We start from the raw sequence: 26,401 nt of genomic DNA on the forward strand, positions 1-26,401 counted from the left end.
CCTTCAATGCTGCGCTGTACTGTAGAGTCCCTTTGTTCATATGAATTTGATTTTTTTGGCCTTTTGAGGTAGTCTATATTGGTAGGTGCAGAGGAAAGGAAGAGTCCTGCATCTAGACTGCCGCCATGTTTACCAAGAGTGGCTGGGCTACCTTAATAAAGAATTCATAACAATCATTTAAATCATTATGTACCTTGCTCTTTGTCTCCATAAAAATTCTTTTGAGTTAGATGCTTTTTTTCTTGTTTGCTCATTTTTCCTACCTCTTTTCTGGGAGGTTAGGGTACCCTCTTAAACTTCAGTCCTTCCTTGATGCTACCCTTAGCTTATTTTCCGAGTTTCTGTCAGTTTTAGTTATTCAGAGATGGTATGATGGCCCAAGAGCAAGGAGCAGTGAGAGCCTCCTCCCACTGTTAATTCAACTTATCCTTGAGATGCCGATTGCTTAAAGTCTTGTCTCAGTCTTGGGTGTAAGCTTTTACTGTCACTCTGAACTTGATCAGGTTAGGGGCTGCTCAATTCTATCCCAGGCTTAGGTGCAAAATTTTGGTCTCTATGTACTTGATCTAATTAGGCACACAGTTGAATTCCCTGTCCTGGAGCTGTGCCCTGATCCCCTGGCAAAAAAAAGATTGGGGACCCCTCTCTTGGGTTAATCAACTACCCCAAGCTGGATTCTATGTCCTCAACACAGGTCCAGACTGGAACTCCTGACTTCCTTTGAGCTCACACAGATCAGCCCCCTTCAGCACAGACTGCCATGGCCTGGGATTTCAGACTTCACCACATGTTTGAAACCTCAAGGGGTGTGGGTTGGCTTGGACCTCTGTTCACCCAGGCAGGGTCTCAGGGAGTGAATGTTGGCTTGGACTTAAGATTACAAACCTGTCACTGCAGATGTGGGGCAGGAGTGTGGGGCTTGTGCTTGGCTTGCTCTTCATTTCTTGCTGTAGTCTTGCTAACTGTGCTCTACTCTCACCTCAGTACCCTAGATGTTCTCTGCCTACCTTTTAAGTCTTTCTCTTCTTGAAAGTTGTTTTTCTCTGTCTCCTTGTTGGTTCTTTCACTCCTATATTCATTTTCTGGTGTTATTTTAATATTGGTTGGAGAAGATTCTCATGGTGACTCTGAGCTTCTCTACTGTGCCATTTTGGTTCCCCATTTAAATCATTATGAATTAAAAAAATAAAATATAATAAACATAAAAATGAATATTCAAATGAGGATGGTCATATATCAAGTATAAATTCCAAATGATTTAAAGTTTATTCTAATGAAATAATAACAGGCTGCATCTTGATTTAAATTCATCCCCTTTGGATAGTCTATATTCAGTCTGTTCAGGATGGTCATCTGACTTTGAAGAGCATTCCAATTTGCTTTACTCTTTTGGCTTCTGTATAGACAAGCCTCCTTTTTCTTTCAGAAGTGACAAAGTGGGTACCTCTCAAGGGTTGTGGATGGTGGAAGGAGAGCCCCCTGGGCTTGGACTTGAAAGAATATGTCTACCTTCCAGGGTTGGTGTAAGAAAATCTCCTTGTAGCCTTTTATAGGATCTAGGAGAAGTAGAAGAGACCTTATTATACAACTCCTCTGTTTATCAGTGAGGAAACTGAAGCCTGGAGAAATTAAAGGACTTGCCCAGAGGCACAGAGCTAGTTTGGGGTTTGAACCTAATCTTCCAGACTGAGGTCAGTCAGGCAGTCAAAGAGCATTCCAGGCACTGTGCTAAGAGTAGGTAATGCTACAAAGAAATGCAAAAGGCAGTTTCTGCCCTTAAGGAACTCACTGTCTAATGGGGAAAGAACATAGAAATAATTATGTACCAACAAAAGATAGGCATAGAAACTAGGAGTAACCTCCAAGGGAAAGAACTCATAGTCATCCATTACATACAAAGTGACTACCATGTGTTAAGCCCTGGGGTACAAATGCCAAAAAAGGAAACCAATCAGTGCCCTCAAGGAGCTTATAGTTGAACAGAGGAAGTCCTGGGCATGGTCAGGTCTGCTCTACAAGGCAATCTTGGAAATGAGGAAGAAGGCCTTTTTTAAAACATAGAGGCAGCCAGCAATGAGGACACAGCTGGCTCCAATATGTGTAGCAGTTACAGAGGAATAAGTGACTTTCCTATAAAGATGAAAAATGCTTACTATTACACATAGGAAGAAATGGGTTGATGCCATTGTAGCTTTTCCTCATGGTTAAGGATGCCTGTTGTTGTGAATCATTTTAGGCAAGCCAGACTCTTTGAGTCTCCATTTGGGGTTTTCTTGGCACAGACACTGGTGTGGTTTGCCACTTTTTTCTCCAGCTCATATTATAGATGGGGAAATGGAGGCAGACAGGGTGAAGTGATTTGCCCAGTGTCTGAGTTGGGTTTTGATCTTAGGATGATGGATTTCTCTGAGCCCAGGCCTGGTGGTCTCTCCACTGTGTCACCAATTGCCCTCCAAGTCTACTGGGGCAAAGGTATTTCTGGATATCCATTCGCTACATTCTGGTTGCCCGTTTGCTCAACAGAGGAAAAGTCAGGAAAGTCTCAAATGAGCGGGAATGAGGTTGGAAGACAGAGGAGAGATGGAGAGGATTCCTGCCCCCAGGGACAGCCAGGAAGAAGGTGCGGAGCTTGGAGGGGCGTATCATGGAGCAGTCGAGTAGAGCAGATTAGGTGGAGGGGAGTACAGTGGAAGGCGCCTGGGCAGCTGGAAGGGATGGGGTTAGGAAGGACTTTGAATTCCAAACAAGGCATTTTGTATTGGGTCCTGGGCAGCAGAATTAGAGAAATGGATTTTTAGTTTTCTACTATGTTCCCTATGCCTTAAAAGCACTTTAGAGGCATGAATTACTGAGTCCTGCCTTTGCCATTTATTATTTGTGTGTCTGTGGGTGACTCACTATCCTTTCCATTTCTCAATTTTTTTCATTTCTAAAATGGGGATAATAATCATTGAGCTACCAACCTCACCTCATGATGTTATTGTGAGGAAACTGCTAAAAGCTCTGCAAAATAGGAGTTATCCTTTGAACCCTGGCTCTCCTACTTATTGGCTCTGTAATTGTGAGCAAGGCATTTAATAAAACAGAGGTTCAGGTAGGTTATCTGTAAAATGAAGATAACAATAATGATCCTGACTCTCAACTCTTTCCTGATGAAAGAGAGAGAGAGAGAGAGAGAGAGAGAGAGAGAGAGAGAGAGAGAGAGAGAGAGAGAGAGAGAGAGAAGAATGAATAAGGGAGAGAAGGAAAGAAGTTTAAATACCCACTCTGGCTCAGGCTGAGTCAAAGTGGGACATTAAGGCCCTGGATAGCCAAGGCAAGGAAAGGGATCAATCCTTATCACTCACGTGACCAATCTGAAGGAAAGCAGTCTGCGGGGCTCCTCCAACTCCAAGCACCAGCCTCCGACTGCCTCTCCTCTCCTCACAGGAAGTCCCGAGAACTCCAGAGGCTGTTCTCTACCTCACTTCCTCCGTCTCACATGTGCCAATGGTGGCTGTAGCTTGACCTAGGACCGCCCAGAGGTCTGTTCTTTTTTGCACATGTCTTTTGAAGGCCATATTCTCAAATAACTAAATCTTGAGTTTGCTGCAGCCCTTCCTAATCTTGTTACACCGAGTAGGGTGGAGATTGTAATTTCCAAGACCTGATTCTGTTATTCCAAGTATCTCTATTGTTATTGATCAGGAAATAGCTAAATCCCATCTTCTAAAGAATGGTCTGAATAGGGTGAAGTAGTTTTGAAATGCACAATCACCCCCTGAGGCCCGAGGAAGACTAGTCTCTCTGATGGGTCTTGTAAACATACCAGCTATGAAATTACAATAGTTAGAAATAAGAGGAAATAGGAGAGGTAGAGAGAGAGAGAGACAACAAAACCAATGTTTTGCTGGACGCATTGACAAAAACCAATTAGGGGGCAGTCACCTTTGGCAGAAGAGTGTACATTCAAAATAAATTCAGTCAACCTTCAGTTCAATCAACCACGCCCCAAGGTTTATTCTTGATCATGATGTAATGTAGGTTTTCTGACATCTTTCTGCAACAGTTCATTCTCTGGATTTAGGAGTTAGCAAGCTTTTTCCTTGAAGATCTTTCTCAAACAAAAAAACTTTTCAAAATCTTGCATTTTTATTAAAATACAATCCCCCTCTGAAGTGGGTGTTAAAAAAATCCAGTTCAGGGGGCAGCTGGGTAGCTCAGTGGATTGAGAGCTAGGCCTAGAGATGGGAGGTCCTAGGTTCAAATCTGGCCTCAGACACTTCCCAGCTGTGTGACCCTGGGCAAGTCACTTAACCCCCATTGCCTAGCCCTTACCACTCTTCTGCCTTGGAGCCAATACTCCAAGATGGAAGGTAAGGGTTTTTATAAAAAAAAAAATCCAGTTCAGCTCAGGATGCATTGTTGAGTTATGGGAGTGTATGAGTCAGTTATTAAAAGAATTCAAAAACAATAAAAACAAAACAAACAAAAAACAAAACAAAATATATATGTAAATGGAAAAATAAGGAAGAAAGTTAAACTTTTGGGAGAAAGGGAAGGAAAAAAATTCAAAATCAGAATAAAAATACCAAAATCTATATATAAAATGTTGAATAAAGAAGAATAACTTCATAATGGGCCCTTGTAAATGTCCAATTTAAAGTAATTTCTATCCCACAAGTCTGTAGAACAGAATGCAGTAATATTTCACTTACCCACCTGCAGCCAAGACTACAGGAAGTTGCTTACTATAAGAAGGAAAGGAACCAGAATTCTATTTTGATAGGGAAGCATCATTCCCTGGTCTGACTTTTTTCATTCTCAGGGATATAGGGAGCCAGCATCAAGTTTTGGTACTTGTATGAGTATTTCATAAAGAGTGTAGATACAAGGAAGTCCTAAGACTTAACGTATGTCAAGGGTCGCAACCTCGAGTCCACATTACTATTTCCTGTGTGCTCTTCTTTACATTTGAGCAATGAATACAAGGGTCCTTCTCTCCAACCTTTATAGATGTTGGAGTAGTTAACAATATTTGCAATGGTCCCTCCCAGGAAGGCTGAGTTGCTCCAGTATGCTGGAAATTCTTAATATACACCTTGTCTCCTAGGTTTGGTCATGAAGTGAAAAGTCTAGTGGTCTGGCTTGTACTGCAGTTCCGGATTCATGGAGTTCATGCAGTTTATGCTGTAATTCCTGTACATAGGAAGCAATAGTAGTATCTCCCCCTAATAGTGATGTATATGCTGGGGAGAAAAGCTTAGCCTGCATAGGTGGATGTCCAAAAATCATATCAAATGTGAGATATGTAAGTCTCCTCTAGGCCTGCTTCTAAGATAAAATAGGGCCAGAGGGAGAATTTCAGGTCATTTTAAATGTGTCTCAGTGCATAATTTGCCAATCATATTTTTAAGTTCTTTATTCATCCTTTCAACTTGGCCTGAGCTCTGGGGATGTTATGGAACATGGAATTTGGGAGTCATCCCCAAGCAAGAATATATTTGGTTTAAGACAAAATCAGTAAAATGACTTCCTCTATCTGAATCAATATGTGCTGGCAGGTCAAAACAAGAAATACTTTCTTTTAAAAGCACCTTAGCAACAAAAGCCGCTGTGGCTCAGGTCGCAGAAAATGCTTCCAGCCATCTGGTCAGTTGATCTACTATGACTAGACAAAATTTATAATGTCCAGCCTTTGGCATTGTTATGAAATCTATCTGTAGGTGCTCAAAAGGTATGTAAGCCAGAGGATGCGCACTGAAAGCTTTGCCATTAATTGCATGTTGCTTATATGTCTGGCAAGTAGAGCAGACTGAACACACTTTAGAGGCTATGGTAGTTATACCGGGGGCTATCCATGCTCTCTTAACAGAGTCCATGATGCCCTGGGTACCAAAGTGACCATTTTTATGAATAGATTGGCAAATTTGGTGATAGAAACTTCTAGGGAACAGGGGTTTCCCATCAGATGACACCCATACTCCATTAATCTGTTTTGCTTTAAATTTTTGTTTCCATTTTTCCACTTCCTTTTCATTATAGGAAAGTGATAAATTTAAATCATCAGTGGGTGTTAATGTTAAAATTAATCCAGGCTCTTCTATGGCTACTAGATTTGCAGCAGTATCTGCTCAGCCATTTCCCCTAGAGACAGGGTCAGAGCCACTTGTATGGGCAGAGCAATGAACTACAACTAGGGCTTCAGGCAGTTTGAGAGCAGAAAGAACTTCATTAATAATTTCTGCATTAGCTATGGATTTTCCAGCTGATGTTAAAAATCCTCTCTGGAGCCATAGTATCCCGACTGAGTGACAAATGCCAAAAGCATATCTAAAATCCATATAAATTGTTGCCTTTTTACCCTTGGCAATTATACAGGCATGTTTGACAGCTATGAGTTCTGTCCCTTGAGCACTAATATTAGAGGGCAGTGAAGCTGACCATGCAGTGGCAAATTCTGTGCCTACAGAAGCTCCAGTGCAGCGTATGCCTTCTCTCATAAACGAAGAACCATCAGTAAATAAGACCAGATCTGAGTTGTTTAAGAGAGTGTCCAAGAGATCACCTCGAGGCTTTTCTGCCATGGACACTAGTGTTTCACAACTATGTAATGGTTCTCCTGAAGTTGGTAAATCTGGAAGCAAGGTGGCAGTATTAAGAGTTGAACAGCGCTTCAAGGTAATGTTTTCATTGTTTAACAAGGTTATTTCATACCTTGTAATTCGCTAATCAGAAAATGCCTGTGTTCTATGTCTTAGCAACAATGCTTCTACCTCATGTGGGCACATAATTATTAATGGGCATTCCAATACTAGATAACAGTTTTTGTCACTAGTAAGGCTGTAGCAACTACTTCTCTAAGACATGGTGGTGCTCCTGATGCTACTGGGTCCATTTGGGAAGAATAATAAGCAATTGGGCACTGAGAAGGTCCCAAAATCTGAGTTAAAACACCTGAAGCTACCCCTCTTTGCTCATGTACATACAAAGTAAATGGCTTGTTGTAATCTGGGATGCCTAGAGCGGGGGAAGACAGGATAGCCTTTTTTAGATCTGATAGAGCTGACAGGTGTTCTGTTTCTAATTTGAAGGGTTCAGGGACCTTGTTAGTGTTATAAGGGGTTTAGTAATTTCCCCATAGCAAGGAATTCCTTGTCTACAAAACCCTGTTGCTCTCAACTGTTTCTTAGTGGTAGGAGGGCTTACATTTTGAATATTCTCAATTCGTTTGGGAGAAATAAAGTGGGCACCTGCAGTCAGGATGAACCCCAAATATTCTATTTTAGGGAGGCACCACTGAACTTTATCCTTCGTGATCTTATGCCCTCTTTTGTGCAATTCCAAAAGAAGGTGTTTGCTATCTTCCTGACATGTTTCTGCATCTGTTGAAGCCAATAGTAGATCATCTATGTACTTGATTAATTTGCTATTTTTAAATTTTATATTATCTGTATCTTGGCTCAAAATTTGCACAAATAAGCTCGGGTTGTCTACAAAACCTTGTGGCAAATGACTCCAGGAGTATTTATGGCCCTGCCAGGTGAAAGCAAAGATATGCCTTGAGTTCTCATGTATGGGTATAGAAAAGAAGGTTGAGCACAAGCCTACTACTGTAAAGTATGTAGCTGTGCTAGGAATAGAAGAAATAATAGTATTGGTATTGGAAACTATGGAGTGTGTCTTTATATGTGCCAGGCCCTGAGAGGGGAACAAATACAAAAGTGAAAAAGGTCTCTAACATCCAGATTCAGCATCATCTGTGGGAGGTGCCTTGAAGGAAACCAGGATTTCTCAGAGAAAGGCAATGAGGAGTCCCTTTCAGGGCCATCAGCTCAGTTTCATGGAGGCAGGGAATGGTGTACATGTATGGGAGAAGCACCCAGAAGGCCAGCCTGGCCAGCCTGCAGTGTGTGGAGAGGACTAATAATGTGTGATAACATCTGAAGAGTAGATTGGAACCAGGTTGTAAAAAGCTTTAAATACCAGGGGGGATTGCATTTGATCCGAGAGGCAATAGGGAGTCACTGGGGTTTGAGTAGGAGAGTAACATGGTCAGATTTGTTCTTTAGGGAAAAATCAGTTGTGCTGACTGGCAAAAAGAAGAGACTTGAGGCCAGGAGAGCAATCTAGAGGCTCTTGTAAGAATGGTTCATGTGTTGGGGGATGAGAACTTTTATTTGGGTGGCAGCTAGGAGAGTGGGGAGAAGGGAGTAGACATGAGAGAGGTTGTGAGGGTAGAAGAGACCACCAGATTTGTAAGTGTGACTAGATATGTCGGGTAAGAGTGAGGTGTATCTGGGGGACTGGAAGGAGGGTAGGGGCTTGGCAAATAGAGAAGTTCAAAAGAGAGGAGGATTTTGGGGAAAAAATGAAGTTTTTACATGTTGAGTTTGAGATATCTGTGAGACATCCATTTTGAAATGTCTAGTAAACAGTTGGCCTGAAGCTGAGGGGATGCATTAGGGCTTGCAATATAGATCTGGGAGTCATTTGCCTAGAGATCATAATTAAATTCATGTGAATGGATGAGATTATAGTAAGAGAAAGACTAGAGAGAGAAAAAGGCCCAGGACAGAGTCTTGAAATACATCAACAGTTATGTAGATGAGATCTAATAAAAGTGACTGAGAAAGAACAGTCAGGAAAACCCAGAAAGGAAAGAATTCTTCAGGAAGAGACGCCAGCAGTTGTGGTAGAGATCAAGGACAACAAGGACTGAGAAGAGGTCATCTGAGTAGGCCATTAAGTGCACCTTGTGGACTTTGGCAAAAAAATCATTTAAGTGATGACACTGGAAGCCAGATGATAGTAGATGATTTAAAAAAAGGGCAAAAGGGGAGAAAGTGAGGATGACCAGCACAGTTCGCTCTTACTTCGTGTTTGATTGAGAAAAGGATTAGAGGTATAGGATCATAGATTGCAAGGGTGAGAGCAAGGTTTTTTTTTTCCCTTTGGTAGCAAGGGTTTTTGTTTTGTTTAGAATGGGATTGATTTGATTGTATTTATAGGGTGCAGAAAAGGAATCAATTATAGGGAGCAATGAAAGAATAGAGAGAGAAAGAGAGCATCACAGTGAGGACAATCTATTGGAGAAGGCAAGAGGTCATGGGATCATGGGCTTGACCTTGTTACATCAATCAGTTTCAATCATCTGCCCTAGTTACACCTCCACAGTCAAATTTCTACCTTTGCAAAAAAAGGTAAAGAAGTACATTTTCATCTCTTTGGGGCCCTGCTTGGTTGTTTGTAATTTACAAATTATTTGGTTTTGATTTTTCCTTCCATTTTTTCCAATTTTGATTGTTCTTTCCACTTACAGTGTTGTCATCATCATAGATTTTGTGGTTCTCCTTACTTCACTTTGATTAGTTCATATTAATCATTTCATTCCTCCTTGTATCCTTCAAATCCTGTTTGTGCATCACAGTTTACTTAGCTATTCTCCAATCTATGGGCAGCTAATTTATTTCCTTCCTTCCTTCCTTCCTTCCTTCCTTCCTTCCTTCCTTCCTTCCTTCCTTCCTTCCTTCCTTCCTTCCTTCCTTCCTTCCTTCCTTCCTTCCTTCCTTCCTTCCTTCCTTCCTTCCTTCCTTCCTTCCTTCCTTCCTTCCTTCCTTCCTTCCTTCCTTCCTTCCTTCCTTCCTTCCCTCCCTTCCTCCCTCCCTCCCTTCTTCTCTCCCTTCCTCCCTCCCTCCTATTGATGCTAAGTATAGATTCTAAGGCAGAAGAGTGGTAAAGGTGAGGCAATAGAGGTCAAATTAGAACCCAAGGCTTTCTGACTCCATATTTGACACGCTCAACATTGTGCTACCTAACTGCACCTAGCTAATTTGTTTTTAATTCTTTACTGCTACAAAAATGCTTTTATAAATATTTTGGTGTATATGGTGCTTTTTATCTTTGACTGCCTTGAGAGTCTGTGTGTATATATATATATATATATTTATATATATTTATTTATGCATGTATAATAATGGGATTTCTGAGCCAAAGGGCATTTTGGTCATTCTTAGCATAGTTCGAGAAGGCTTTCCTGAATAATTGGACTAACTTATAACTCTACCAGCAGAGTACTGGTGTGCCTTCTTTCCAGAACCCCTCCAGCCCTGATGATTCCAATCTTTTGCCACCTTTACCTATTTATGAGGTTTTGAGGTGAAATCCCACAGCCATCTTTACTTCCATTTCTCTTATTGCTGGTGTCTTTGGTCAGTCTTCTGTATTATTTGTTAATAGATGATGGAAGTTAATAGAAGAAGTACATCCTTTGAGAATTGCTTATATCCTTTTACTGTTTTCTAAATCTGAGATTCTATAATTCTGTATTATATGTCCATTACTATATTCCAGGCATACTTTCCATACTATTAAGTCTAAGTGATATCTAAGAGCTTGTTTCCCTTTCTCATTGAAGTTTCATGTTTATTTTATTAACCATATAATTCACTTAAATATGTTGATACCTGAGGTGATAAGTATGGTTCCAAACCTCCTTTAATCTATCAACACATTTATTAGTTAATCATTTAGTATGTGCTAGGCACTCTATTTTTTGAAAATGGTACTAGGAAAATTATTAAGTTGTTAAGAAACATTTTCTACCTTTGCAGGAATGAATCTCAGATCCTTTATTGAGAGCAGATGTTTATAAGGAGCCTGGGAGAGAGAACCTGAAAGTACTGGATACCTTAGGTAGGGGAACCAGGTGTCATTGGAGGGATAGGCAGGGACCAGGAAGACAGACCTGTTTGCTTAGGGCTGGTCCTGTCCAGAGGGAACAGATGAGAAAAGCCAGCTTGGGAGTTCCTCCAACTATGTGAGTTCCTTGGCTAGTGGGAAGAAGATAGTGGTCAGGTAGGTTCTCTTTCTGTGATTGGGGCAGGCTTTGGTCTTCCTCTTCTTGTCTTTGTCACTCTCTTCCCTGGCCAGGAACTTGAATGACAGGGGCTGCCATCACTGATCTGCTTCCCATTTGGTAGCTTCTGTCAGGCTTTGGTGCAAGAAGGAGGAGATGCTGATAGCTGCTGGGTTTAGATTTCCTCTGGAGGCCTACCTTACCAGCTCTAGGGTAAGAACCTTTTTCTTGGGCCAGGTGTACTGTTTGTTACCCAGTTGGAGGAAGTCACCATGTCTATCTGAGGACTCCAGCCAGTCCAGAGTGAGGAGAAAACCTGATGGATATTTTGAACTTTTTGATTCTTCTACCTGCTTTGTTTTCCATGCCTCTGGCCATAGTATGTGTTCCTGGGACTTTGTATGGACATGGAAGGTAAAAATGTCAAAAATTTAAAAGGATGCTGGTGGGAGTGGTTGTTGTTCAGTTGTGTCCAACTCTATGAATTTCCTTGACAAAGATACTGAAGTAGTTTCCCATTTTCTTCCTCAGCTCATATTATAGATGAGGAAACATAGGCAAAAAGGTTTAAGTGACTTGCCCAGTGTCACACAGCTAGTAAGTATCTGAGATCAGGTTTGAACTCAGGTAGATCAGTCTCCTTGATGTCAGGCTTGGTAGTCTATCCACTGTACTACCTAGCTGCCCTAGAAAAATAATTAGCAATCTTTAAATTCTACCACTGAAGTGAAGTCTATCACTGAATGGTGAAGTGGGAGATTGGGGGGTAAGGTCAATTGAAAAGATGCTTATTTTAGCTAAGAAGTTAGCCAAAAATATTCTGTTATGTTTTTTAGAGGAAGAAGAAGGATCTGATTAAAATAAACACTTTGAAAAGTTTGTGGTTTTTTTAGGGAAATGTTAGTTGTTAATGAAAAAATAGTTCAGTTAAATTTTAGTTTCCTTAGTTTGAGGAATAAAAATGATATCTTTTGTGATCATATAGATAATAAATGTTTGCTTTTAAAACAATGTGAAATTCCCTTGGTGTATAGCCTAATGAAATGTGTTTCACATGCCTATTAATATTAAGGATGGCATTGCTGCTGGTGGGTCCTCTTTGCCTGGGTGAATAAGCCATGGCAAGATTTTGCCAGCTTATGATATCTGAGCTGTCAGCTTTTCCAGCTGGGGTGGGCTTCCCAGGTAGGAATGTCTATATAGACCTGGTAAAAGAACCATTCTCTTAGCCTGACTGGATCTTGCCCTTGCCTGGTAAGTCACTCCCAACTTAGTATGATTGCTACTTGCCTGGGTTGGAGAAGGAAATGAAGACGGTATTTCTGGTTATTCCAAGCATATCAAAGTTCTGGGGAAAAAAGTAGTCATCATCTTAGGTTTTCATACCTGGAAGGGTTCCCATTTTATATATGAGGAAACTGAGCTTGAGAGAGATTAATGAACTTGTCCTTGCCAAGCATCCTGACTCATACATATATGGCCCAGTGCTCCTTTTGCCACATCAAAGTACCTCCTCACTGTTCATTAGATGACTAAATTTAGTACTTTCTAAAAAAAAAAGTCTATATGCATGAATGTGATAGTGCCCCCCTTTTATTTTATTTAATTTATTTATTTTAACATTATTTTATTTGGTCATTTCCAAACATTATTCATTAGAAACAAAGATCAATTTCTTTTCCTCCCCCCCCCCCATAGCCGACGCGCGATTCCACTGGGTATCACATGTGTTCTTGATTCGAACCCATTTCCATGTTGTTGGTATTTGCATTAGAGTGTTCATTTAGAGTCTCTCCTCAGTCATATCCCTTCAACCCCTGTAGTTAAGCAGTTGCTTTTCCTTGAGTCCCCCCCTTTTAAAAAAATGAATTTCTCCAAAATTCAATTTGTCATTGTCCCCCTTTTCTATAATTATTCAGCCATGCTGGACTACTAGTAGTTCCCTGAACTTAATATATCTGATCACTTTTGTGTGTTTGCAGCAGCAAAACCTCCCCTCCAGAAAGTCACTTTCTTCTCCTCCTCTTCCTCTTCCTCCATTCAGCACCCAGCTCAGGTAGTTACTACTTTTTCCATGAAATCTCTGATTCTTCCCTTTCTTAATGATCTCCCTCCTCCAGTTATCTTGCTTTTGCTTGTTTATGATATGATTTATGATCTAAAGATCATGAAAGATCTTTGAAGGCAAAGACTGTTTATTCTCAGTGCCTTTTTATCTTTGAGTTTAGGACATTGTCATGCACATCATAGAGGCTTAAAAAAAGTTTGTTCCATTAAATCAAAACAAATATACATCAAAAAGAGGCCCCCAGACATCTCTTTATAAGTTTATACATTAGTAATGGTTGCTATTCTATAGCAGTGGAGGGTATTTCCACACTGGGAAGGTCCTTATGATAATGAAACCACAGATACAGCTAATAAATATGATATGATGGAATTTTATTTTGGAGGAGGTGGGGAACAATTATGGAATTAAAGGAAGAAGGATTAATGGAAGTCCAGAAATTAGGGAAATCTTTGTGTTAGGAGGACAAAGTGTGTTTTTAAAAAATATTTTTCCATATTTCCATGATTCATTTTCTTTCCCTCCCCTCTTCCCTCCCAGCCAGAGCCAACAAGCAATTCCATTGGGGGTTACCTATTTCCATATTATTCATTTTTGCTATAGAGAGATTTTTTAATGCCTAAACCCCAAATCACATATCCATATATACATGTGATAGGTGATATCATATGTTTTGCTTTTGCATTTCTGCTCCCATAGTTCTGAGAAAGTGTCTTAATGATTAACCCTCTCAGCCCTATGACATAGAAGCCCTTTCCATCCTGATAGAGCCAAGACTAAGTTTAAGGATTTATTTGGATTTTGTCATTTACTACCTTACCTTGTAAAGAGGAGAGACACATTGACCACTGGGATAATGGGCCAAGACAAGAAGGTGAGAAAGAGAAGTCCTTGTCCAGGACTTAATGATGGCTGAGATAAAAAGTTGTCTTGGGAATGAGCCAGATGTGCTGAAAGGACCCACTAGAGGTAAGAGTAGGGACTCCAAGCCCCCAGACATCCCTGGGTGATCTCTGGCTCGTCTTCTTGGTGCCAGAGTGCGGGTCCTGGAGAGCAGTGCCTGGTTGGGCCTCAGAGGAGGAGGGTGTGTATGTGGGGCATCACTATGGTCTTTGCATTTGTTCCTAGTATAGATTAATATCCAGTCCTTAATCTGTCACATCAAGTGGGCACCAGTTCATTGGCGCCTCCTTAGGAGCCAGGCTCATTCCAGGAAGAGCAAATGGCCAGAAGGCATCCTTCAGTTCTCTGTGTACCTGCTCCCCTCCCTGCCTGGGGACTGTACCTTCCACAAGGGGAAGGACTCTGCTTCTGCCCTGGGGCCAGGCTCTGTAGGCACTGACTCTCCCATGAAGCTGACAGAAACCCAGGAGGAGATCTTTTATTCTAGACTGAAAAGTTCAGCTCTCCATTCCCACAGTGCCTTAGTGGCTAGAGCACACAGGAATCTCTTCTCCAAGGACTTGAGATGAAGACAAAACAAACCATAGGTCAGGGAGGCACAATGTTCTATACTTCTGCCCCATCTTCACTTTGGAATAAACCCATGTCTCCTTTGTGACAAGTCTTAGGCCTTCCTCTCACCACCACAGATTCAAAAAGCAGTCTTCAACCTACCAACTCACCCCTTCCCTGGCTCCGGGATCTGGGGGGGCCCTAGACATAGGCTAATACAGGTTAATTATTCTTATGGAGGTGGCTCTGTTTGTTAGCCTTGAGAGGCAATGTGGTGGGGCATTTAGTGAGCTGGACTTTCAAGTAAGTCAGGAAGACCTGGGTTCAAGTCTTTCCTCTTACATCCTGACTGTGTGATGCCAGAACATTTTCTTAACCTCTCTAGCAACTCTGAGCCACAAAGTTGCAAACCCTTTGCAGAGCTGCATTGGTAGGAGTTTCCTCACCAGGAACTACTAATATAGATGATGTCAAAAGTTCCCATTGACTAAAAATTGCCCTTTTCACTCTTTTCTTTCCTTCCTTGCTGTTTCCCCTCCTTCCCTCCCTTCCTCCCTGCTCCTTTGCTTCTTCCCATCTAGGAGTCTCTTGGGTTTTGTCCTCTTTCTTTTCACCTGTAGCCTTAGCTAGAGAATCTCAGGGGCATCCATTGTTTCAGCAGCACACACAAACACTCTCTCTCTCTCTCTCTCTCTCTCTCTCTCTCTCTCTCTCTCTCTCTCTCTCTCTCTCTCTCTCTCTCTCTCTCTCTCTCTCTCTCTCTCTCTCTCTCTCTCTCTCTCTCTCTCTCTCTCTCTCTCTCTCTCTCTCCCTCTCTCTCTCTGCTGGTGAGGCTCAAAAGAAATATAAAATGCCATTTGCCATTTTTACCCTTCACTCTCTAGGTTTGGTGGAGTGATATTGATGTTACAGAAATAATAGCATCTATTTTTACAGTACTTTATGGTTTATAAAGTGCTTTACAATGTGTGTAAAAGAAAGTACTTTTCCCACAACCCTGATGGTTTTGGGAATCAGAAACAGATTATGGCCCTGACATACACTAGCAGGGTAACCCCCTGGTGAGTCACATCATTAGTTTCTCTATGACTTTTTCTTGTCTTTTTAAAAATTAACTTTAATGGATATCTTTTGTTCTTTCATCATTCTTATCTCTCTAGCCATCCCTCTTTTTCCTCCCTTTCCCAGAGAACTATTTCCCAAATCAAATAATCAAATAAAAAAAAGGATAAGTAGGAAATAATTGTTGGGAAGGACTTGGAATCAAGAAGGGTTGAGAAAGGCTTCCTGTAGGAGGTGGATTGAATTGGGACTAAAAGGAAGCTGGGGAGGTCAGTCAGAGTAGAGGAAGAAGGGGAAGCACTGTTCACATCCATATCCTTCTACATCTACAAAGAAAGGAAAGGAAGTACATTTTCTTATCTCTTCAGGGCTGAGATTGGCTGTTATAAATAGAATTCAATTTAAGATTTTTTGGTAACAAGTATTCTCAAGCAAAATAAAACCCAAGTTAGCTATATCAAAAAAAAAAAAAGCAATTCTCTTTCTATATCCCTCTAGTTTATCAGTTTCCTGGAAGTATGATTGGTGGTAATTGCACTGATCAGTCATTTAGCATGTTACAGTTGCTTTCTTTTGCTATATTGTAATCTTTACATAAATTCTTATGGTTCTGTTCATTTCACTCTTTACCAGTTCATACAGGCCTTCCCAGATTTTCTCTGAAAAATTTTCCTTCCTTCCTTCCTTCCTTCCTTCCTTCCTTCCTTCCTTCCTTCCTTCCTTCCTTCCTTCCTTCCTTCCTTCCTTCCTTCCTTCCTTCCTTCCTTCCTTCCTTCCTTCCTTCCTTCCTTCCTTCCTTCCTTCCTTCCTTCCTTCCTTCCTTCCTTCCTTCCTTCCTTCCTTCCTTCCTTCCTTCCTTCCTTCCTTCCTTCCTTCTTCCTTTCCTCCCTTCCTTCCCTCTTTTCCTCCTTCCCTTCCTTTCCTTTCCTCCCTCCCTTCCTTCTTTTGCTTTCTTGCTTACTTTCTTTCTCCTTACCTTCTCTATTGGAATTGATAATAAGTATTGGTTCTAAGGCAGAAGAGTGGTAAGGGCTAAGTAATAGAGGTTAAAAGTGACTTGTCCATGGTCATATAGCTAGGAAGTGTCTCATCACTTTTGTCTTCCCCTTATTCAGTGAGCTCCAAAGTATCCCCATTGCCTCTAGGCAAAACAAAATGTTTTTTTTTTTTTGTCATTCAGAGCCCTTCATAACCTAGCTCCCTACCATCTAGTCTTCTTATACCTTACTCACTGACAGGTACACATTGATCCAGTGTCGCTGGCCTCTTGACTGTTCCACAAACAGGATATGCCATCTTTTGGCTCTGGGCATTTTCTCTGGCTGTCCCCCATGCCAGTAATCCTCCCCTTTCCTCCACTCTATGACATTTGTGGATTCCTCAGCTGAAATGTTTGTTACCTTCAGCCCCTCTTAATTCTAATGCCTTCCCTTTGCCAATTATTTCCTATTTATCCTGGACATAGTTTGCTTTATTTATATTTATTTATATGTTGACTCTCTCTAGATTACATGTTCCTTGAGGGAAGGGACTGTCTTTTGCCTCTTTAAAAAAACAAAAACAAAGCCCTCCAGGGCTATAAAATAATGTCTAGCATATAGTAGATGCTTAATAAATGTTTATGGATTGATTGATTGAATAATGTCAGTCATTTTTCAGTTGATGGACACTCATTTTGTTTCCAATTCTCCACTACAACAAAAAGTGTTGTGATATAAAAAAACATGTTTTTTTTTTTTTGTGCTCATGGGAGCTTTCCTCTTATTTCTTTGGGGGTATACATTTAGTGTTTCTGTCACTTTGTCAGTGGATATGAATAGTTTGGTAACTTTTTGGTTGGATTTCCAACTTTGACACTTTGTTTCTTAATCTTAAAGCAAGAAGAAAAAGATCTTTGCACTGCTCTCGGGCTTTATAAGAAGACTGTGTTTTATAAATCTGAAGGCTGTGGAGATGTGAACTTTTTATTATTATATGAGCCATTTGAGAAATAGCATAAGAAAGTATATGGTAAATACTCTAAGATTTCAAAAAATAGTGATTAGGATGAACACTAGTGGGAGGAGAGTCCGTGTAGAGGAATTGGGTCTTACAGGATGGGTAAGGTCTGAATCAGGAGAGAGGAAGAAGAGAAGGGGCACAAGAGGTAAGAGAGCATACTCTGAGACTTCAGGCCAGAATGGACAGAGTGACTTGGGGACAGTGAATAGATTAGCTAGTGGAGAAAGTGACCTCTGAGGAATCCTTGTCGACAAGTCCTGCTAATGGCAATTCTTGGGTGCCAGGACACAGACTTTATATTTAATAGCACAGGCTTGTTGATTGACCCTGTCATCTTCCATTTAACTATCAAGTCACTTAACTCTCATGGACCAGCCTTTTCTGATCTTTCTGGGAAGCTATACTCTGTATGGATGGAAGGTAAGGGTTAGAAAAAGTGATCTGAGATCTTTCCAGAGTACAAACTGAACACATCACCCTCCTATTCAGTAAATCCCAGGGGCTCCATATCACTTCCAGGATCAAAGATAAAATCCCTTCTGGCCTAAATTACCTCCCCAAACAAGATCAGCTCTCAGTGGCTTCCTGTTACCATCAGGACCAAATATCAAATCCTCTGTTCAGTTTTGAAAGCCCCCTTCCTGCTTTCCAGGCTGCTGCTGGTTTTTTTTTTTAAACTCTTACCTTCCATCTTAGAACCAACACTGTATTGGTTCTAAGGCAGAAAACCGGTAAGGACTAGGCAGTGGGGATTAAGTGACTTGCCCAGAGTCACACAGCTAGGTCAAGTCTGAGGCCACATTTGAACCCTGGACCTCCCCTCTCTGGGGCTCTCTGAGCCACCCAACTGCCCCCCATTTCCAGGCTTCTTAAATCTGAATCCCTTCCATACTTCAATCCTGGGGCACTGGCCTTCCTGCTTTTCCTTACATACCAGTCTATCTCTCAGCTCCGACTTCCTCATTGCTGCTGGACATCTCCATGTCCTGGCTTTCTTCAAGTCTTCACAGAAATCCTTCTTTTGGCAGGAAGCCTTTCCAGGTCCCCCTCCATTTCCAGGGCCTTCCCCCTGGGATTAGCTCCAAGTTATCTTGTCTTCTGGGGGTGTTTGCTGCCTGTTAGACTGGGAGCTCCTTGAGAGCAGGGACTTCGACTAACTGGTGGCACAGAGCGGGGACTTAATAAACGTTTGTTCACTAGTGACTAGAGGCTAGTGATTATAACAGCCCATAGATAACCCCCAACAGGTTCAGTGGGGAAATTCTGTTTTGGAGTCAAGAAAAACCTAGGTTCTCAGTTCCTCCTACCAGTTGCTTCTCCTCTCCACCTCAGTTTCCTCAGCTGGGAAATAGGTGTGATGATTCTTGTGCTACTTTTGTCATGGGGTTGTCATGACTTGAAAGTGTGTTGTAAACTCTAAAGTGCTCCATAAATGAAAGGTTATTTTTATTATTTCCTTTTTCTCTACATCCCATAAAATTCCTGGTCAGGATTTTGGCTAGTCAACTCAAAAGGAAGTAAATAAGGTTATGTTGGCCAGGAGGGGAAGTTGAAAGGGAGGTTCTTGCTTTGGGGCACAGGGAGTATTCTTCTGGCATTAAGTGTGGAAAGGCAACAGTCTTTGTTTTTGGGTTTCCTCGATCACTGGGAATTTTTCGAGATGTTTCTGTCTGACCACCCTGCTCTGATTTCTTGGCAGGGCCGGAGTGTCACTAACCTTGGGTTGTTGGGATTGGGTAAACATAGTTGCAGTTGGAACATGAAGCAAAGCTTTGCCAGATCAGCTTGATCCCTTTGAGAAGTTGGGGGCAGTTGTCACCACATGCCCAGCTGAGCCTTTCCTAGGAGGATGGAGTAGGCTTGGGGGGAACCTCTCTTGCCACGGAGAGGATGTGAGAGTGCCTGGCATTTGGTTGTATAACTGGAAGGATTCAGCAATGAATGTTAAAGCCTGAGTTCTGCTCTCTCTGAGAATCTCACAAAGTACCTGGGCCTCAGTAAGGCAGGGTTGGACTTCAAGGTGTAGAGTGGGCAGGTCCTAATTAATAATTATATAAATTAATAATTAAGTTTATAATAAAGTAGCCAGCTATCAGGCAGGCAGACAGATAGCCAGAAGTATGGCCTCCTTGAATGAGGTCAAGAAGTGAGGTTTCTTTACTTTTTTCTTTTTGTTTTAATCCCCTATCTTCCATCTTAGAATCAATACTGGGTCTTGGTCTCAAGGCAGAAGAGGCTAAGACCTAGGCAATGGGGGTTAAGTGACTTGCCCAAGGTCACACAGTGAGGAAGTGTCTCAGGTCATATTTGAACCCAGGACCTCCCATCTCTAGGTCTCTAGGTCTGATTCTCAATTCACTGAGCTACCTAGCTATTCCAAGAAGTGAAGTTTCTGGGGCCACCAGACACCTGCTTCTCTGTCTTCCTAGGTGGCCCAAGGCAGCCGAGATGAGACCTCTCCTTGGGAGCCGTGCTACCTGTTGAGAAACATGATCGGCAAGTCTCGTGAGTGTCTTCCTGGGGGTGGGGAGTGGGGAGGTGGGGGTTGGGGTGGGCCTGCCTCCCTCCAGGGGAGTGGGTGCTTCTTGCTCCCTCACCTGGGGGGAGTAGGGTGGGACAGGGAGCTCGCCTCTGGATCCTTTGAGAATGATGGAGAGGGGGAAGCTCCTTCTGTGGTAGTACTAGACAAGAGGACAGGATGATCTTGAGTAGATGGAGATAGCTAGGATGTGCTTGCTTAGCGGGGATCTGAGGAGCTCCAAAGGGACAGGCAGGGGACCACAATTAGGATAGGTGGGATCGGGGTGGTGGTCCCCTGGATCTCCTCCAGTCTCTTTGCATCTCCTCTCTTTAGGCTGGAAGATCTTGGCCGTGGTGGCTCTGTTCCTGGTCATGGCCTGGTATTCTATCTCCAGAGAAGACAGGTATGTGGTACCTAAGCAGAGCTTTTATCTCCATGATAGTCATTTATCTTCCAGTGTAGAGACCTGGAAGGGGATGGAGGAAGGGACAGGCAGAGAGCAAGGGCCTAGGGAAGTCGGAGCAGGCCAGTTAGAGAGCTGCTTGTTCTGGCCTGGTGTAGCTATTATAAATCCCTAAATAAATTCTCCTTTCCCTTCCCTTCCTAAGGAAGTTCCTGAACTTCCTTTCAGTGGAGAGGAGAGTACTTACACTACCTGCCTCGCAGGGCTGTTGGTGACTTTTATATAGAAGAAGTAATGTAGGGAAAGCTTGATCAATCGGAAAAGGACATCCAGCATCCCCTGTTCTTGTTTCTTTCTCCTGCTTCCCCTCAGGACTGGTAGACTGGGTAGGCCTGGGGCAGCTCTCTTCTGGCTGGGACCCAGGATGGACCACCACAGGGGAGGTGGGAGTAGGAGTAGGAGTTGGGATCAGAGCTTTTGTCTGCATGAGGCCTGGGGGTACGGAGGCCACACAGTTCCTTTCCTAGAGGCCTTCATGTTCTACTGGGCCAATGTCTATTCTCTCAGTATCTTGGATAATTCCAAGGGCGGTTCTGCTTGGCCTGCCAGGATTTGTGGTAGGTGCCAGGCTCGCAGGGCCTTTGGGAGATGGTGGGGGAAGCTCTGACTCCCCTCCTTTCCTTATCTCTGTTCCAGTTTTTATTTCCCTGTCCAAATGGAAGGGCTGAAGTGCCCCCAGGGGGAGGTGGAGAAGAAAGCTGCTCAGCTCATTGGCAAGTATGTGAGGCTGGCATGAGGAGAGGGCCAGGCTCTATGGGCAAAGCAAGAGACTAGGGCTGATTTCAGGGTGGGCAGGTGGGTGCTCTGTGAGGGCTAGTAGAGAGTATGGCTACCTGTGAGAGAGCTGTAGGGAGTGGAGGGAATCAAACTGTTCTGGGCCAGGCAGTGGGTATGATGATAGTCTTGGGCAGAAGCCTGGCCCTGGTCCTCATTCATAGATGCATGCACTTCACCCTTTTCCTTCCTCCTCCTGGGGCTATAGCTACTCTCGAGACCAACCCACCTTTTTGCAGTTGAAGGATTTTTTCTGGATCCAGAAGACATCTACCTACCAGCTGCCTTACGGTGTCAGGGGGAGCGGTGAGTGCGAGGACTCTGGCAGGGCTGTTAACTCCATCCTTGGCCTTGCTTCCACCTGTCCTGGGACCCATCCTTACACACTCATCTCCAGGATGTTGGCGAGCTTGGCCCCAGCCAAGGGGCTATCTGAGGGGCTCTCAGTCACTCAGTTGTCCAGCATTTACTGTGTGTCTCTTGTGTAGCAGACCCTTACACAAGCAACAGACCTTGCTCTTGGGTGGTCTTCATTACTGCTGTCCCATCTAGACCTCTGGAGCATGAGAGGAACCCAGATCCTGGAGGCCTGAGGGGAGGGCTCCAGCTGGGAGATTTCTGTGAGATAGAGGAGGATGGGACACTTTGGGGAGGAGAAAGAAGGGATTTCAAGTCTGGGGCCCCGTGGTTGCTTTGACCATCTCTCCAATTCTGTTATCCTTGCAGAAGATGTGCTCCTGCGGGTTCTGGCCATCACCAATTATGCCATGCCAGAGAGTATCCAGAAGTGAGCAAAAACCATCCCCTACCCTCACTTCTACCCCTTATCTGTCCCCACTGAAGTACTAGTACTGCTCCTCTTCTTTTCTTCATCCTCCTCTCATCCATTTCTCCCCTCCAGCTTGGGACTGTGGAGCACCTTCTCTGTCCTGATCAAAAGCTTCTGGTCCTTTCCACCCTGGACCGTCCTCTTGTCCCATCTTGACATTCCTGGCCACAGATCAGCCCCAGTGAGCTATGAACACCTGGTCCCCTGAGTCAGAACCAGGCCCAGGCTAAACCTCCCTCTCTCAGGAGGGGACCAAGTCCTCATGGCAACAGTCTGCTAAAGGTGTCACCTTAGTGATGGGATGGAGATAAGCAGGAGGATGCTTAGAGAGTCTAGAGCAGAATTCTACTGATTCTGCATTTGTAATGCTCCCCTCTGCCCTGTCAGCTTTCCTCTCCACCCTGAAGTTTCTCTTACTCCTTCTTTGCTGTCTCTTGCCACTAAATCTCTTTTTTCTCCTTCCTTGGCACCCTTGAAGTCCAATCTTAGGAATTGGATTCCAATTGGATGCCAGGTACCCCTGTGACTCTGCAGCAAACCCCCTGGGGAATTCTGAGAATGAGTCCCGTGGGGGTGGGGTTGAGATTTTGGCACATTTTTATGATGTATTGATGAAAGGGGAATCAGAAATCGGTTGTCTGGCTGTAGAGGGAGGTGGTTGGAGGAGGTGGCCATGTAGGATTCCCTGACACTCTCCCACTTTGTGACAGGCTGAAGTGTCTCCGGTGTGTGGTGGTGGGGAATGGTCATCGACTGAAGAATAGCTCTTTGGGAAACACCATTGACAAATACGATGTGGTCATCAGGTTAGTTTGGTGTTCTGGGCTGCTTTCTCCCTTCCTTCCTCCTGGAAGTGGGACTGATAAAAGCCCAGTGCCCTGCGGTGCCTGTCTGGGAGAAGAGCCATGTCTCTAGCCTTGAGGGATCACCATAGTGTCTTTTTTCGGAGAGTTAGTGACTATCAGGAACCCTGGAGTCTACTTCTTCCACTTCCTTCCTGTGTGACTTTGGGCAAGTTACTTCTGCCTTTGGTCCCCAGTTTTCTTACCTGTGAAATGGGATTGCCTTTTATCTTTTAAGTCCCTTTTACCCCCAAATCTATGATGCTTATAGAACGTGGGTGACAGGCAAGCTCCTCATGAGTACTGATCAGACCCTTTCCTCCATCCCAGGCTGAACAATGCTCCAGTGGTTGGCTATGAGGGTGACGTGGGATCCAAGACCACCATGCGTCTGTTCTACCCAGAGTCTGCCCATTTCAGTCCCAAAGTGCAGAACAACCCCGACACCCTCTTGGTTCTAGTGCCCTTCAAGGCAATTGACTTTCATTGGATTGAAACCATCTTGAGGGATAAAAATCGAGTGAGTACAAGGACCTGCTGGGGAGGGTAAGCTGGTGGTCAGGGACTACAGACTGAGTCTCCTCCGACCTTGTCTCTAGGATGCCTAGAGGGTCAACAGATGGGGGATATCAGGTCTTGGATCTCTGGAAACTCACATGGAATTGCTTTATTTCACTTAGGGTCAGTCCCAGAGCGCTTCCAGCGCTGGTGGATGAGGGCTTGGGCCTGTTTGGAGATGTCTCTGAGTAAGGGCGCAGCCTGCAGTGAGTGTGGTGGTGACACTATACTGGGCATCCTGGCACCCAGGGTGCCTGGCCTCTTAAGCTCAACCAGAAGCATACTCAGGGCATGAGAGCTGCCTGGCACAAAGCAGTGCAATTCCCTCCATAGTATCCTCTGGGAAACAGAGCATTCTGTGAGCATAAAGTAGGGCCCTTTAGAGGTTATCTCCTCCTCAGAGCAGGACTGCAGCCTAAAGCAGTGGCAATCTGTTTGTTCCCTCGCTTCTGAGAGATCTTCAGGAGAGATTCCACAGCCTCCAGCCCAGGGCTCAGCTAGCCATTCAGACATTTTACCTACTGTGGAACTCAAATCCCTCTTGGGAGCAGATCGTGCTACTTGCTGATGGGGAGAACAATTCTCTTTGGTCTCCACGTAGTGACCCAGCCTGTATAAAATACATCTTTCAGCTGTGCTCGTCCCCTACGACAACCATTGGCGACACCCCAGTCCTCTTCCTCCTCTTTTCTGGATGGAGCTCCTGCTTCAGGTGCCTCCTGCCAGAGACCCAAGACCTGATATCCCCCAACTGCTGACCCTCTAGGCATCCTAGAGAGAGAAGGTCAGAGGAGCCTCAGTCTGTAGTCCCTGACCACCAGTCTGCCCAGGCTCCTCTGTTTCTTATCTCCAAGAGTCTTTTCCCATCATTTACTCCCTTTCCCAGAGTGTCTGGCAAGCCCATTTCATTAACTCTTCTCCCACCTCAGGTACTAAAGGGCTTCTGGAAACAGCCCCCCCTCATCTGGGATGTCAATCCTAAGCAGGTTCGGATTCTTAACCCCTTCTTCATGGAGGTCACTGCTGCTAAACTGCTGAGCCTGCCCATTCGACCGTCCCGAAAGATCAAGCAGGTAATTAGTAGGATGGAAGGAGCAGGCAGAAGGCAGGGAGAGTGGGGGAATGGAGGTGGAGGGTGTTGAGGACTGGGGAGAAGGGGTTGGAGCCTGCTCCCTTGGGTGAGCCAGAATCTGAGGATCTTTCATCCTTAACCTCTTAATTTCTCCTTTCCTTCTCTGCTCACTCCCCACTTGCCTTGGCTCCTTTCCCCCTCCTAGAAACCCACCACAGGCCTGCTAGCTATCACCCTGGCTCTCCACCTTTGTGATCTGGTCCACATTGCTGGCTTCGGCTATCCAGACTCCTCCAATAAGAAGCAGACCATTCACTACTACGAACAGATCACTCTCAAATCTATGTCTGTGAGTTTCAGATATTTCTCTGGGGGCTCTGCCCTCCCGTGTATCTCCTATGGATTTGGATAGAGAGAGGGGGGAGGCAAGTTTACAGGAGTGCCAGATAAGCAAGCCATGGAAGATGAGGGAGGGGAACAGGGTGGGGGGGAAGGGATCCAGGCTGGCAGGAATGGAAGCTGGAGTAGTTCCAGGGGGACAAAGGAAGTCAGCCACCGTCTGGTTTTAGGTCAGGACTAGACCCCACATGATCAGATTTCCAGGCCAGGATTCCTTCTATTGGGTCACTCTTGATATTATTGTAGTCTTAAGCTTTTGTTCTGTGGAGAAGCCAGGCCTTGGGAATGAGGGAGCTCCTGGGGGTTGTGACAGTTGTGAGGAGGGGACTTTCTTGGGGGCTGGGAGGGGGAGGACCTAAGTGCATTCTCTTGAACTCTCCAAAGGCATCAGAACACAACGTTTCTCATGAGGCCCTGGCTATCAAACGGATGCTGGAAATTGGAGCCATCAAGAATCTTACCTACTTCTGACTTGGGCAAGAACTGTATTATTCAATCTGTGTGCCTCATTGCCAGAGGACCAACTCTTGCACAGCTGTGGGGTGTCCTGGTGCTTGCAAAATGCCCTTGGACCCAGCCCTCTTTAGATACAGGGAAAGGGTCCTGAGACCAGCCAAGGGTGGGGCGGGGGCAGTGCCCCAGGCTACACCTGTGAAGCCCAGGGCCCATCAGGTTGTGAGGCCCTGGAGTCTTACTGAAGAGCGTGAGACAGTCCAGAAGTATGGATTGGTATTTTCACAGCCACTTTCCCCATTGGAGTCAAGAGACTGTTTAATGTTCTATTTAATTGGGGGCTGGGGGTGGTGGTGGCAAGAAGAATTGATGCCTCAGCCACATGAGGAGTTATGGGCTGGTCCCATAATACTCCCAGGGATGTCAGAACCAGGGCCTTCATGGGCACGCAGTATTTTTTCCATTTTTTTATACCCACACAAATGTGATGGGGCCTTTGAGGCCTGGACTCAGAGTAGACAGCCCAAGAAAAAGGCAAAGATTCTGGTAATATTGTTTGGGGAAGGGGCTGCAGCCTCCCAGCTGGCATGGGAGGAGAATGAAAGCATGAAGGGGTTCTTCAGAGGAGGGCCCCCACTTTTTGAAAATAGGTTTATTAACCTGTCATTAAATATTTTTCCTCAAAGGAAGATGGAGTCTCTTCTTGTGTCTTGCTTGGCCAGTTGGGGATACAGGGGTAGGTAGCAGAGGGCTCAGAGCGGGGCTGGAAGATCCAGGGAGCAGCCCATTGTTTGCAGGGAGCAGCTATCCTGAGGCTTCTTGTTCTCAATCATCCTCCCTGTGTCCTTGGGGCTAGGAATGCCTAGTTGTGAAGGGTGCATTGCCTCTCCCACACAGCTCATCCCGGCACTTCTGACCAGAACCTCTGCTGGTGTGTGCAGGTGCCCTCCCCTCTGTGTCTCAGCTTTGGCTTTCTAGTGACTGCCTCTGCTTCCCAAAGCGCCTGGCCAAAGGCTGGGGAGTGGGGCAATGGGGCAGGCAAAGATGGTAGGGACAAGCCCTCCATC

At 44.2% G+C, this 26,401-nt stretch overlaps 1 protein-coding gene across 2 annotated transcripts in view; it reads left to right on the forward strand.

The window, feature by feature from the left end:
* Nucleotides 1-26,023, forward strand: part of ST3GAL4 (ST3 beta-galactoside alpha-2,3-sialyltransferase 4) — a 50,123-nt gene extending 24,100 nt beyond the window's left edge. For both annotated transcript variants that reach the window (XM_056794587.1, XM_056794586.1), the window contains exons 2-11: nt 19,853-19,928; nt 20,278-20,347; nt 21,044-21,124; nt 21,390-21,487; nt 21,908-21,968; nt 22,721-22,816; nt 23,183-23,372; nt 24,340-24,483; nt 24,688-24,831; nt 25,266-26,023. In XM_056794587.1, coding sequence (XP_056650565.1) covers nt 19,913-19,928; nt 20,278-20,347; nt 21,044-21,124; nt 21,390-21,487; nt 21,908-21,968; nt 22,721-22,816; nt 23,183-23,372; nt 24,340-24,483; nt 24,688-24,831; nt 25,266-25,352 — 987 coding nt within the window. In that variant the 5' untranslated portion in view covers nt 19,853-19,912 and the 3' untranslated portion in view covers nt 25,353-26,023. The remainder of the gene's footprint in view (nt 1-19,852; nt 19,929-20,277; nt 20,348-21,043; nt 21,125-21,389; nt 21,488-21,907; nt 21,969-22,720; nt 22,817-23,182; nt 23,373-24,339; nt 24,484-24,687; nt 24,832-25,265) is intronic.
* Nucleotides 26,024-26,401: the final 378 nt, after the last annotated feature.

This window comes from Monodelphis domestica, chromosome 4 (genome assembly GCF_027887165.1).
Source record: "Monodelphis domestica isolate mMonDom1 chromosome 4, mMonDom1.pri, whole genome shotgun sequence".
NCBI lineage: Eukaryota > Metazoa > Chordata > Mammalia > Didelphimorphia > Didelphidae > Monodelphis > Monodelphis domestica.